Here is a 15,153-nt window from a genome sequence, read left to right as displayed (position 1 = left end):
GGCCTGTTAAAATGTTAATGCACAGAGCCTGTTTATTTTAATTATCTAATGAATTAATTAATTATCCCGAGTGGTGCAGCGGTCTAAGGTACTGGTTCGAATCCAGGCTGCATCACATCCGGCTGTGATTTGGAGTCACATAGGGCGGTGCACAATTGGCCCAGTGTTGTCTGGGTTTGGCCAGGGTAGGCCATCATTGTAAATAAGAATTTGTTCTTAACTGACTTGCCTAGTTAAATAAAGGTTAAATAAAAATACAAAATTATTAAAGACAGTGCATTCTGTAGGTACATTCTGAGAGCAATACTTTCTAATCATTTATATAATCCACTATTTTCACGAGATGAATGGGCTATAGTGGTTCCCAACTTGTCCTGTTCCGGGGACCACCAAATCATTGTAAAAAGCTCTTGAGGACCACCATTGGTGGAGTCGCAGAAATTTCTAAACATAAAATATTTTGGCGGTCAAATGTTGTCAATTTTAGCAGTAAATGTAGCATATAAAGGCCTATAATAATTATAATTGTTTATAATAATAATAATTATAAACCATTTGCATCGTGAAAAGTAATGTAAAATTGCTTATACCATTAATACTCCCAACTGTTATTATTTCTGGAAGAAAAAATATATAAAAAAAATGAATAAAGAATTTCGCAAACCACCTGCAGCACCCGCGCGGACCACATGTTGAAAACCACTGGGCTACAGTAAACTAAGCATACATTGGCTTGATATTTCAAACTCGCAGTTCGATTCACAAAGGTGATTCAGAGCGAAATACATTTGTTCATGTATCTTTAACGAATGTCGACTGTATGAGAAAACGTTCTGCCTCGTCCTCTTTTGATTGGTGCTTGGAAAATCTCCTCTGGTTTTTCAAGATGCACTGCATTTAGTTCGCGTGGCGCAAATGGTGATCTGAATTTGCACTTTGTGCAATAAAAAGAACAATGTCCGAACCCCAGGCATAGTGGACGATCTAATCCAGCGCACCTACTTTTTTCTCCAGACCGTTTTCCTTCCTCTTTCTTACTTGAAAAGAGAAGTTGGTTATCAGCAGATCATGCGATAGCGATCACTTTTCTCTATAGTCAGTTGACTTGTAAACCAACTATTTCCCCACGAAACCGATGATATGGGTAAGTAGACTAATAAGGAGCTGTTATTGTGTGATTTTGACTTAGCTAAGTAATGTTTATGCAGTGCAAATTCATTAGATTCCCTTAGCACACTCAAAGTCATGTGACTTACTTCCTCACAATAAAAAAGTAGACTGGAGAACTTGAATCAGTATGTACTGACAGTGTCACTCATGCACACTGCTTTTATTTCAATTTGGCAAAATATGGTATAAAAGTTGTGTTTTATCTCTGCAGGTATAAAGTGCATTTTCCCTGGGGCGCTGATTCTTTGTGTGAATGTGGCCAGTATTGTTCTTAGCAGTGAGCATGAAGCAGGAGCACTCCCCACACTGTCCCAGCTGCCCTTCCTCACTGTGTGGAATGCCCCTACAGCCCAGTGTAAGAGCCGCTATGGGGTGGATCTGGACCTGGGAGTGTTCAACATAGTGAGCAATCAGAACCAGAGCTTCATGGGTGACAACATCACCATCTTCTACAATACTAAACTGGGTCTGTACCCAAGATACAACCAAGGAGAGGCAGTTAACGGCGGGGTGCCACAGAATGCCAGCCTGCTGGAGCACCTGAGGGCTACCTCTGAGGACCTCCGGACCTACATGCCTGACAGAGACTTCCAAGGGCTGGCTGTGGTGGACTGGGAGAGCTGGAGGCCACTGTGGGAGCGCAACTGGGAAGGCATGAAGGTTTATTGGGAGGGGTCCAGGGCCCTAGTGAGGGCCAAGCACCCAGACTGGAGCCCTGCTCAGGTGGAGGTGGTGGCCCGCAAGGAGTTTGAGGATGCAGCACGGGCGTTCATGGAGGGCACCCTAAGGTTGGGGGAGCAGGAGAGGCCCAAGGGGATGTGGGGCTTTTATGGCTTCCCCTCCTGCTATAACTACTACAAAAACACAACATATAACTACACAGGGGAGTGTCCTCAGATAGAGTTGAAGAGGAATGATGATCTGTTCTGGCTGTGGAACGTCTCCTCTGCCCTCTACCCAGATATCTACCTGGATCTTGGGATGCGTGGTCTTGGCAACGACATCCTCCTCTACACACACCACCGTGTCATGGAAGCCATGAGGGTGGGCGCGCAGGTGACCCCCATGGCCCCCCCTGTGTTTCCGTACGCCCGCATTGTCTACACTTACTCTCTGGAGTTCCTCTCTCAGGCAGGTGCCCCCCTGGTTCAGTATGCTGTGCTGTACTACCAATCCCTATTGTCTATCAGTGCAATAGTATGAGTCTAAGACTGTTATGGTACGTGATACATACTGACCCCTGATTGCTACTTTGTTAGGAGGTCCTGGTCCACACAATTGGAGAGAGTGCTGCTTTAGGATCTGCAGGGATCGTACTGTGGGGAGACAATGCCTACTCCAAATCTAAGGTACATTACAACTTAGAATTTGGTCCATTCCCTGCATATGCAAACATACACAAATAATGATTATTTGTGATTTCCTGTTTTCCAGGCGAATTGTGAGGCAATCAAAGACTACCTGGATGAAACCCTGGGCCGTTACTTGGTGAATGTGACCACAGCAGCTACTCTGTGTAGCAGGATGGTGTGCTCCTCTCGGGGCCGATGCCAGAGGAGAGACAAAGGCTCCCGTGCCTACCTCCACCTGGACCCCAGCGCCTGGACTGTGGTGCCTGAGAAGAGGCCAGAGGGGGGGCAACGCTACAGGGTGCTGGGCCAACTGAAGCCACGTGAGGCTGTGTACATACAGACCCACTTCCAGTGCCAATGCTATCCTGGCTGGGGAGGTAAACGCTGCTCCAAGCCCCTGTAGTTCTGATCGAGACAATCCCCTTGTGTTTAAAGGAGCATCGGTTACATTACGCTACATTACATTACGTTAGCCCACTCTGGTTACTGTACTCACTCTTATGCGACACATTATACCCAGTCCTGAGCCAATAAGGTATAGCAGTATAACAATTATAACCAGCGTTGTTGCATTCGTGACCCTCATTCAGACTCCCCCTGCTCAACACCAATCTGCCTCTGACCACTCCAGATAGGTGGGTTACATGTTACCAGTTGGATGAGTTTACTAGTGAGGGATGAAGTGATATGATATTATGAACAGTTTATTTGTAGATCATTGAGAAAGCCAGGAATAAACCATAGTTGACATTGACATTTAAGCACATGTCTGTTTAGAAAATAGTTTCCAGACATTTTACAAAAGTAGAAATGTAATCTCGTTAAATTACAGTTTATGACCTGGGATTATTGCTATTGGTTTCAAACACGTCACAGAAAATCAGTGGTTAAGCTTGAATCCGTTGTTGAAACAATAACAAAGGGGTCATTCCGCCTCTGTTTCGGTAAAAAGCTGAGGGATGGGCCTTCTAGAAGTGTAATCACTCTCAAATTTATAGACAGAGCTATGGATGCAAGGACTGACCATCCATAAAATCAAAATGATAGTTTTAACCATGTTTTGATGCTATACAGTGTTTACATTGTTTACCAACATTAGAGTAAGACAAGATTATATTTTGGGTTCTGATGGGGTATGCGAGTTGAGCTAAGCTCATGATGCATTTACAAGTTATATTCTTCAAGAATCAATGGGTATATATCATTCATAAGTCCAAAAATGGATGTAGCAACTAAGGATTCTAGCTTTAAAATAATGCTTCATTTCGGGACTTTAAGTTTTTAAAGCTATTAGAGCTAAGGAGATCCACACCAACTGGAGTGGTGCTTGACAGTTTCAGCTGTTAGCTAATGGCAAAGTGATTCTTGAGCACCACAAATGTACTCAGCAATTTACCAGAACCCTGTGGGCGTATACGTGACTCATTAGAAATGTGATGCAATGTACTCATGATTGATACTGTATGGGTGAATATATTGTCTACCAGATACTTCAACTGAAATGTTTTTGAATTTTACATTCAATAAATGATTTCACTGGCATATCTGTACTAAAATCACAATAGGAAGTGGGCTTAAACCATTTCAGCACAGCTGCATGTGATATCCCAACCTCACACCACAGTGGACCTATTATGGATGCCTTGTACCCACACTCTCATTTAGAAAGAACATTGTTATTTGTATACTCGTGTGTGAGCTGTTAGCAGAGGAGTAGCATGCTGAGCTCTGACAGGATTCTCTGGGTTTCCTACTGCAGGTCTGTGACCACCAGGTGGTGGTATGTAATAATTAAACTGAAACAAGAGCTTACCCAAGGCTTTATATGTAGCTACTACTGGTCACCACAGCTCAGAGTGGATTAAGTGGCTCTTTGCAAAAGATAATTGGCCCACAAAAATGTATGGATAATTTCATGCCTCAGTTTCGAAGAGCTCTAAATATGAGTGCTTATCCACTGTATTGAACTAACAGACACTGACAGACAGTCTCAGTGTCTTCTTAGGAACATGTGGCGACCCTGATGCCCTTGATTGATTTTCACGCAGCATGTAAGACCCCGTCTCTTCTGATAGCTGCTGTTTCAATATGGTGTGGTTGGCTGTAATTTGGCTTTCTCCCTGGAGGATGGGCTTGCTCTTTCCCACTTCCCTCTTTATCACAGCAGACTGGATTGGGGGGAAATGAGAAAGATATCCAAAGGCTGCTGTTTCCACACACTATTATTCCCATATATGGAAACTAGGAATATATAGGAACCTTTTAGAATCATTAAAACTGTGGTTTTGGCCTGCACTGACTTTAATTACACATTACATTGTGTAATTACGCAATGATAAGGAAAAAGATGAGAACAACGTAATGTTACAACAGTCATAATAACAATTTGAATGCAACTTGTAGCTGTTATATTTTCTCCTTATCCCATACTCCAATACTGAATAGAGCTGACCTGTAGCCTTCAGGTAGATCAGCTATAATGAGAGGCCACTGAGCGTTATCTGGCTCCTGCTAGAAACACAACTCTCCAAACAATTGGCCCTCTCTCCCACTAACTAACCCCCGTCTGTCAGTTCCAGTGAGCCGGGCCCTCGCTCTCCATCTCTCTATCCTCTAATCTCCACATTTGTTCATTTTGGTGTCTCGCTCTGTCACCCCTCTGGTCACGCCTCCCCCTCCCCTCCCCTGCCGCTCGGTCTAGAGATTGTCTCGGTGGCTCTTGGTATAATAAGTGGTTCGTCACACTCTCTGTCCGTGTCCTTCAAAAGAGTCAAGACTGATCAGGCTTCATAGAGGTCTGATGTTCTTCTGTATCTCTGTAAAGATGTGTTGTCCCTTGTGTGAGCAAGTCTGTTTTTGTTCATTGATTTTTCACTGTGGGAGGGGACTGGGAATCAAGTCAAGTTTATTTGTCATATGCACAGGATACACATGGTACACAGTACAATGAAATCAGAACCTGTTTGATGTTGTTATATACCAACTGTGACCACACTGGCTCCGAATATCTTTGACTAATGTCCAAAATTACAGTACCAGTCAAAAGTTGACACCTACTCATTTCAGGGTTTTTCTAGATTTTTTTCTACATTGTAGAATAATAGTGAAGACATCAAAACTAGGAAATAACACATATGGAATCATGTAGTAACCAAAAAAGTGTTAACTTCTTATGGCTGCAGGGGTTGTATTGAGTAGCTTGGATGAAAGGTGCACAGAGGTGCCCAGAGTAAACGGCCTGCTCCTCAGTCATAGTTGCTAATATATGCATATTATTATTAGTATTGGATAGAAAACACTCTGAAGTTTCTAAAACTGTTTGAATTATGTCTGTAAGTATAACAGAACTCATATGGCAGGCAAAAACCTGAGAAGTTCCACTTCCTGTTTGGATTTTTTCTGAGGCTGGTAGATTTTCAACCAAGCTCCCATTGAAATTACAGCGAGATATGGATGAGTTTTCACTTCCTACGGCTTCCACTAGACGTCAACAGTCAATAGAACTTTGTCTGATGACTCTACTGTGAAGGGGGGCCGAAGGAGACAGGAATGAGTAACCACTGCCATGAGGTGACCATGCATTCACCACGCTCGTTCACGTGAGAGGCAGCCCCGTTCCATCGCTCATTTGAAGTCAATGTAATTCTCCGGTTGGAACGTTATTCAAGATGTATGTTAACAACATTCTAAAGATTGATTCAATACACCGTTTGCCATGTTTCTACTGACTGTTACGGAACTTTTGGACATTTCGTCACGTTTTAGTGAACGCGCTTTGTGACTTTGGAATTGTTTACCAAACGCGCTAACCAAAGTAGCTAATTGGACATAAATAACGGACATTATCGAACAAATCAAGCATTTATTGTGGACCTGGGAATCCTGGGAATGCATTTCTAATGAAGATCATCAAAGGTAAGGAAACTTTTATCATGTCATTTCTGGTTTCTGTTGACTCCAACATGGCGGCTAATTTGACTCTTGTTCTGAGCTCCGTCTCAGATTATTGCATGGTTTGCTTTTTCCGTAAAGTTTTTTTGAAATCTGACAGCGGTTGCATTAAGGAGAGGTATATCTATAATTCCATGTGTATAACTTGTATTATCATCTACATTTATGATGAGTATTTCTGTTGAAACGATGTGGCTATGCACTATCACTGGATGTTTTTGGAACTAGTGAATGTAACGCGCCAATGTAAACTCAGATTTCTTTATATAAATATGAACTTTATCAAACAAAACATGCATGTATTGTGTAACATGAAGTCCTATGAGTGTCATCTGATGAAGATCAAAGGTTAGTGATTAATTTTAGCTATATTTCTGCTTTTTGTGACTGCTATCTTAAAAATGGCTGTGTTTATTGTGGTTTGGTGTGACCTAACATAATCGTTTGTAGTGCTTTCGCTGAAAAGCATATTTGAATTCGGACACTTGTGGGATTAACAAGATTACCTTTAAAATGGTATAAGACACATGTATGTCTTATACATAATTTTAATTATGAGATTTCTGTTTTGAATTTGGCGCCCTGCACTTTCACTGGCTGTTGTCATATCATCCCGTTACCGGGATTGCAGCCATAAGAATTAAAAATCAAAATATATTTTATATTTGAGATTATTCAAAGTAGCCACCCTTTGCCTTGATAACATTTGCCTTGGCATTCTCTCAACCAGCTTCACCTGGACTGCTTTCCCAACAGTCTTGAAGGAGTTCCCACCTATGCTGAGCACTTGTTGGCTGCTTTTCCTTCACTCTGCGGTCCAACTCATCCCAAACTATCTCAGTTGGGTTGAGGATGGGTGATTGTAGAGGCCAGGTCATCTGATGCAGCACTCCATCACTCTCCTTATTGGTCAAATAGCCCTTACACAGCCTGGAGGTGTGTTGGGTCATTGTCGTGTTGAAAAACAAATGATAGTCCCACTAAGCACAAACCAGATGGGATGGCATATCGCTGCAGAATGCTGTAGTAGCCATGCTGGTAAAGTGTGCCTTGAATTCTAAATAAATCACTGACAGTGTCACCAGCAAAGTACCCCCACACCATTACACCTACATGTAATAATACTTTTTTGGTTACTACATGATTCCATGTGTTATTTCATAGTTTTTATGTCTTCACTATTATTATACAATGTAGAAAAGAGTAAAAATAAAGCAAAACCCTTGAATGAGTAGATGTGTCCAAACTTTTGACTGGTACTGTATATTTACACAGTAGCACAGTAGGCCAATGCACTATTTGTGACCGTTTCACAAAATAAAACTCATGAGCTCTCCTGTTCCTAAGTACACGGACACAATAGATGCTTGATGGAGGCTGAGGTGTTTGTGGAGACTGTCACACAAAATGTTCTCTGACACTTCAATAATAATATATCCATCAAATGTAAGAAAATGACATCAGGACATAGGGGGGGGGAGGGGAGGCGTGGTGATAGAGGTCACAATGTCCTATTTCTCTGAGATGGGGCTCTGATTGCACTCACTTCACTGAATGGCCATTTCTCCCTCTGAGTGGCAGACATACTCTATCTGGCTGTTGTGCATGTCATATCAACGCAATGCCTGAATGCAGACTGTTTCAAGATATTCACTTTCTTTATTCATGGAAGATAAATGAATAACCTTGTATAAACTCTCTCTCAGGGGTATGACATGAGAGGAGTGTGTATCTCTGCGCGTGCAGGTGTGTGCACATGGGTTTGTGCGCCTACCTGTGTATGTGGGTGCGTGTGAGTTGAAGATTTGCTGTCTCTGCAGTATGTGTCCTGATGAGAGGTGACCTGACAGACTGTCACATGTGACTTCTCCACCGATGAGCAGCTCTGTTCTCAACCCCTCCACCCCGCCAGACCCGATTAGAGCTCAGTGAATACCACCACACACAAACACACACCAAGGTTAACCCCATGGACCTTCAGCCAATGAGGGAAACTTGCACTTTTCAGATAAGTCATTTATTATGTAATTAATTTAAATGTGATTTATTTTTGTAAGCAGATAATCCATTTCAGCATTTTCATTTTGCTGAATTTTGATCTATGCTCATTTGAATAAAATGTTTTCTCCATATTAGTCTGGGTAATGAAGTGGATCTCCGAAGAGAGATGCTTTTGTTATGAGAGGAGGCTCTTGGTAGTGGCACAATGAAGGAGAAGACTGACATGCTGGTCACCTCACCGTGGGGAAATGCTGATTGGATTGTAGATGGGAACCAGTGGAGAATAAGAATAACGACTTGTAATTTGCTACAAAATAGGAAGAAAATATCTTATCATCAGTCTCTAGTGACACCTTAAAATACCACTCATCTCATACAATTGTATGCACACAATCATAAGTAAACGACTGTAAGATGGCTGCCATTGCCAAAGGGAAGGGATCACTGCAGCTACCTCGCTTTCCAACCACGATGGCTGCCATTGCCAAGTGTTTTGTGTTCCTTTTTCAAACAGTCTCTGAACATTAATATCAACCTGACAAATGTTGCATTAGCAGCAGATAGAGCAATAGCGATCCCGTGTGTTGGAGGGCCTTAGCACATACCGTGCTTGGAGCTGATTTCCAATGAACTACATCCTGACACTTAGTGGCCTTTCCTGGGCCGTGGGGACCTGAGAACCTAGTCTAAGAAAAATTGGACCAAAGTTTACAACAGACAGCAAACAAACAGTTCTGTAACATCCATACTCTCTCCTATAATACGTATGCTATGTCTTTTAAAGAACTCATTGATCTCAATCCACAAGCTGATCCAGCTCCTACCAGTGACAGAGAGACAACAAGAGGAAGAGAGAGAGAGATTAGAATGTCATTTGCATATTTCTATACCCATATTTTTAAAAAGCCACAATTCAGTCATTGTGTATCTTCTTATCATATTTTTTATTTCATTCTTGGAGATGTAGCTTGCCTTGTGCTTTTAATTAACTTAAAGCCCCACTAAACATGACTCTTAGAGAGAAATTCATTTTTAGAACATAGAATAAACTTTTCTCAGTAATAGCAGAGGACAGCTCTTAAGACGTTTCATGGACTATTCCCCACACGCCTTGTATAGCAATTATGACTGTAATGGAGTACATTAACCATTGACACATACATTTTGCATCGTATAAAATGTACCATTAAATTCACTTTAATTAAACACACACACCACCTCTCCCCTCCCACACACACACTATAGACATGAATACACATCCTTATATAAATTCAGCCTTTGTACAGGAATCCCAGGAATGCCTGTTGTTCGGCCTCAACAGAAATGTCACGGTTACATTTTGTAACCTTTACTAGAGAACGTTATCTGCTCTGATAGCGAGGCAGAGCTGGGACGGGGACCACGGCGATGCGATTGGATTTGAAAGGTCCCCGTCGGAGTCATGCCCGCGGGCTATCTCCCCTTCACAGTTCAGCAACACCAGCGCTACGGCAGGCCGTCCACACCACACAGTAAAGTTACAAGGATCTAATCTGTCCCAGTGTATCTGCGTCTCTCCACACACAGCATCAGGCTGGGGGAAGATGGAGGGTATAGAGGAGGAGGGATGGAGAATGGAGAGAATAGAGGAGGATGGGGAGGGATGGAGGATGGAGAGAATAGAGGAGGGTTGGAGGAGGATGGAGAGAATAGAGGGTTGGAGGAGGACGAAGTAGGGATGGAGGATGGGGAGGATGGAGAGAATAGAGGAGGGTGGGGAGTAGGGATGGAGGATGGAGAGAATAGGGGAGGGTTGGGGGAGGATGGGGAGTAGGGATGGAGGATGGAGAGAATAGAGGAGGATGGGGAGGGATGGAGGATGGAGAGAATAGAGGAGGGTTGGGAGAGGATGGAGAGAATAGAGGGTTGGAGGAGGACAAAGTAGGGATGGAGGATGGGGAGGATGGAGGATGGAGAGAATAGAGGAGGGTTGGAGGAGGATGGGGAGTAGGGATGGAGGATGGAGAGAATAGAGGGTTAGAGGAGGATGGGGAGTAGGGATGGAGGGTGGAGAGAATAGAGGAGGGTTAGAGGAGGATGGGGAAGAGGGATGGAGGATGGAGTAGGGATGGAGGATGGAGAGAATGGAGGAGGATGGAGGATGGAGAGAATAGAGGGTTAGAGGAGGATGGGGAGTAGGGATGGAGGGTGGAGAGAATAGAGGAGGGTTAGAGGAGGATGGGGAGGAGGGAGAGGATAGAGGAGGGAAGTGGAGGATGGGGGATTCTCTGTCCATATTCTTCCTTGAGGTACACCATCCATGCAGGTATACATCTCAGTCCACTCCCATTTACACACTAGGGGGCAGTAGTAGTTAATGTAACTCAACAGGTGAAACTGGGCGCTGATATTTTACTGCATGTGGATAGTCTCTCTCAGTCGTGCTGCCTGAGCGAGGTCCCTACTTGCATTTTCTCAGCCATTTTGTTTGCTTGTCATGGCTGTGTGATGTATTCACCGCTTCATCTTTCATATATCAATAAACCCTACAATACTTCAACATGTTATCGTATGGAGATCTTACACATTTGTGTGGCTCAGTTGGTAGGGTATGGCATTTGCAATGTAAGCTTTGTGGGGTCAGTTCCCATGGGGGACCAGTATGGAAATAAATTATGGAAAATATATCCACAAACTACTCTGTCTCTCTGGATAAAAGCGCCTGCTAAAATTTTTATATTAAGAGTTCAGACATTTAGAGCTCATATATAGTTATTGAGTCTCTTTTTTATTGTGGATAATGCAGCAAATACTTTGAAATGTTGTCTTTGTTAGCATGTTGAAAGGTCAGAATGGATGCCAGCCAAAATAAAAGGCCTCCAGGAAAGGATTCCTGTGTGACCGATCCAGGGTGGCAAAATGTCGGTAACTTTCCCAAAAACCCTGGTTTTCCAGAAATCCTGGTAGGAATCAGGTCTTCCTGCTTTTTACCTCTTGAATCCGGAATCTTTTAACCAGGATTTCTGGAAAATCTGGGAATTTTAGGAAAGTTAACAGAAATTTGCAACCATAGACCGATGAAAGCACTTCCAAAAACCTCTATGCACTTCTAAGAAAATGAACAATTAAGTAATCTTCCTCTTTTTTACAGATTACAGCACCTGGTATTCCAGGAAGTCTCCCATCAAAGTACCAACCAGCCCTGACCCTGCTTAGCTACCAAGATCATGTATGTTCTCACCCAATTGACCCATTATCTCACTGAATTACAACGTTGGCTCTTCGCCGTGCCCTGCCACAAGGAGTCGCTAGAGCTCAATGAGCCAAGGAAAGCCCCCTGGCCAAACACTACCCTACTCCGGACAGCGCTGTCCTATGGGGTTTCAGGTCGCAGTCGGCTATTCTTCCTCTTCTTCTAAGCGTTAGTTTAATCGAGTACATGCTTAACTGAATGAGAACAGAGACAGAATATAGAGGCTGATGACTGGTTGCCCTATGCTGGGCAGCTGGCATCGACCCCCCCCCCCCCACACTGCAAAACACACTGCAAAAACTGACGTTTTCCCATAAGACGCAAACAATAAATAAGCATCACCCATATGTTACCATTACTATATGTTGTGAAGTACATACACTACCGTTCAAAAGTTTGTGGTCACTTAGAAATGTCCTTGTTTTAGAAACAACATAAATAACATCAAGTTGATCAGAAATACAGGGTAGACATTGTTATGTTGTAAATGACTATCTACATAGGCATACAGAGGCCCAATAACAGCAACCATCACTCCTGTGTGCCAATGGCACGTTGTGTTACCTAATCCAAGTTTATCATTTTAAAAGGCTAACTGATTATTAAAAAAACCTTTTGCAATTATGTTAGCACAGCTGAAAACTATTGTGCTTATTAACGAAGCAATAAACCTGGGCTTCTTTAGACTAGTTGAGTACCTGGAGCGTCAACATTTGTGGGTTTGATTACAGGCTCAAAATAGCCAGAAACAAAGGACTTTCTTCTGAAACTCGTCAGTCTATTCTTGTTCTGAGAAATTAAGGCTATTCCATGAGAGAAATTGCCAAGAAACTGAAGATCTCGTACAACGCTGTGTACTACTCCCTTCACAGAACAGCGCAAACTGGCCTTAACCAGAATGAAAAGAGGAGTGGGAGGCCCCGGTGCACAACTGAGCAAGAGGACAAGTACATTATAGTGTCTAGTTTGAGAAACAGACACCTCACAAGTCCTCAACTGGCAGCTTCATTAAATAGTACCTGCAAAACACCAGTCTCAACATCAACAGTGAAGAGGCAATTCCGGGATGCTGGCAGAGTTCTTCTGTCCAGTGTCTGTGTTCTTTTGCCCATCTTAATCTTTTCTTTTTATTGGCCAGTCTGAGATGTCTTTTTCTTTGCAACTCTGCCTCGAAGGCCAGAATCCTGGAGTCGCCTCTTCACTGTTGATGTTGAGACTGGTGTTTTGTGGGTACTATTTAATGAAGCTGCCAGTTGAGGACTTGTACTTGTCCTAATGTACTTGTCTTCTTGCTCAGTTGTGCACCGGGGCCTCCCACTCCTCTTTCTATTCTGGTTAAGGCCAGTTTGCGCTGTTCTGTGAAGGGAGTAGAACACAGCGCTGTACGTGAACTTCAGTTTCTTGGCAATTTCTCACATGGAATAGCTTTAATTTCTCAGAACAAGAATAGACTGACGAGTTTCAGAAGAAAGTCCTTTGTTTCTGGCCAAATTGAGCCTGTAATCGAACCCACAAATGCTGATACTCCAGATACTCAACTAGTCTAAAGAAGGCCAGTTTTATTGCTTCTTTAATTAGCACAACAGTTTTCAGCTGTGCTAACATAATTGCAAAAGGGTTTTCTAATGATCAATTAGCCTTTTCAAATGATAAACTTGGATTAGCTAACACAACATGCCATTGGAACACGGGAGTGATTGGGCCTCTGTATATCTATGTAGATATTCCATTAAAAATCAGCCGTTTCCAGCTACAATAGTCATTTACAACAGTAACAGTGTCTACACTGTATTTCTGATCAATTTCATGTTATTTTAATGGACAAAACATTTGCTTTTCTTTCAAAAACAAGGACATTTCTAAGTGACCCCAAACTTCTGAATGGTAGTGTACCTGATCAAGTGCTAGAAATATGTTTTAGCTGTTATCCTCATAATTCCAGTGGAGATTTGACTTTCAATGTATGTTTAAAGATCAAACATTTTTAAACACACTAGTATGCAATATTACACAACAACTTGAAAACAAAAGATACCACTGAACATTTGAAATTCAGGTACTCAGTTGATTCACTGAAGTATCCTCATGTGGACCATAAACATCTCTAAAACGGTCTAATTTGGTTATGACTGCTGCAGTGTTTCTGCTAGAGAGTGTTATGTTGTGGCTCCTGTGTGTGACTGTGACATTATGTCTCCTTGCTGTTGTTCCAAGAGGCTGCTGTTAAATGGGTCCTTGCTATCCGGGAACTCTAACGTCACCCATTAAAGTTGACATGTAAGATGATTAAGGTAGAGGTTAAGGCTAGAGTTTCGGGTAGGGATGTCCCGAGCACCCCGGATAGCACTAACCCTGCTTAATGCTGCCTCCCAGGCTGCTCTACTCAGCCATCTTCCAAATCCCTGATTTCTGCACCTGTTTCCTAGACAACCGACTGCTGTTTAAAGGGGCAGTTCTGCTTATTGACCGCATGCCCTTGACCAGAACCGCACTCACACTTGAAGCTGTGATTAGACCCTTTTTTATGGCACTTCAGATCCTTGTGGAAGGATCAGCATAGCGTGGCATTCCATGCAAAACACCCTGCACACTAAAACAAAGAGGCAGGGTTTATCCTGTGTCATCTCATTGTCTGAGTCAGTTTATTATGGTACAGTAGGCTTACTGTGGATCTATTGCTTTCTACATTCACTATCATGTTCATTTAAGTGTGTGTGACAGTATACCAATACATGGTATTACTTGATGAAATCTACACCCTGTCTAAAATGATGACAATATCACATTGCCAGTGGGGTATATTCAGCCCCTCTTCTATCCCCCTGTGGAGATCTCTCTCTCTCTCTCTCAATCTTTGCTTTCTCTCCTTATATCAACCAAGAGCCTGATGTCTTAATCTGGCACTCCATAATTTCTTTCCCGCTCTTAATTACTCTGCGACGGTTCTAACAGGTGAACCCAGTCAAGCAAGACTAATGGGATTTCTCCCCCCAGTGTCGCAGGCAGCACAACTTTACACGGTCAGGAACAACCACCTCCATATTGGGTTCAACTACACTGAACAAAAATATAAATGTATCATGCAACAATTTCAAAGATCTTACTGCGTTACTGGGAAGCGCTCACTAAACAAATTTGTGCACAAAATTTGAGAGAAATACGTTTTTTGTGCGTATGGACAATTTCGGCGATCTTTTATTTCAGCTCATGAAACCAACACGTTACATGTTGCATTTATATTTTTATTCAGTGCAGAAAGGAGCATGAAAGAGAGAAGAGACAGACGGAGGAATGCAAATGATATGTGTCAGGATGAGATTGGGCTTTTGTTTTGATGGCGCTGCTCTGCAGCTGTGTGTTGGATAGCTGTCTGTCTGGCTGCTAGCCAGGCCGCTTGTCATGAGTAGCATATTGGTTGTCAAACCAATTATAGCCTCAATAGGTTTT

The 15,153-nt window shown here is 42.7% G+C and overlaps 1 protein-coding gene across 1 annotated transcript; it reads left to right on the top strand.

The window, feature by feature from the left end:
• Positions 1–904: 904 nt before the first annotated feature.
• Positions 905–2,373, top strand: LOC120020396 (hyaluronidase-1-like). Its single transcript, XM_038964021.1, has 2 exons — positions 905–1,144; positions 1,382–2,373. The coding sequence occupies exons 1-2, from the start codon at positions 1,141–1,143 to the stop codon at positions 2,371–2,373; spliced, it is 996 nt and encodes a 331-aa protein (XP_038819949.1). The 5' UTR covers positions 905–1,140.
• Positions 2,374–15,153: the final 12,780 nt, after the last annotated feature.

The sequence above is a fragment of the Salvelinus namaycush genome, chromosome 2 (assembly GCF_016432855.1).
Source record: "Salvelinus namaycush isolate Seneca chromosome 2, SaNama_1.0, whole genome shotgun sequence".
NCBI lineage: Eukaryota > Metazoa > Chordata > Actinopteri > Salmoniformes > Salmonidae > Salvelinus > Salvelinus namaycush.
Note: the sequence above shows the minus strand (reverse complement) of the source record. Positions and strands in the feature narration are given on the sequence as shown.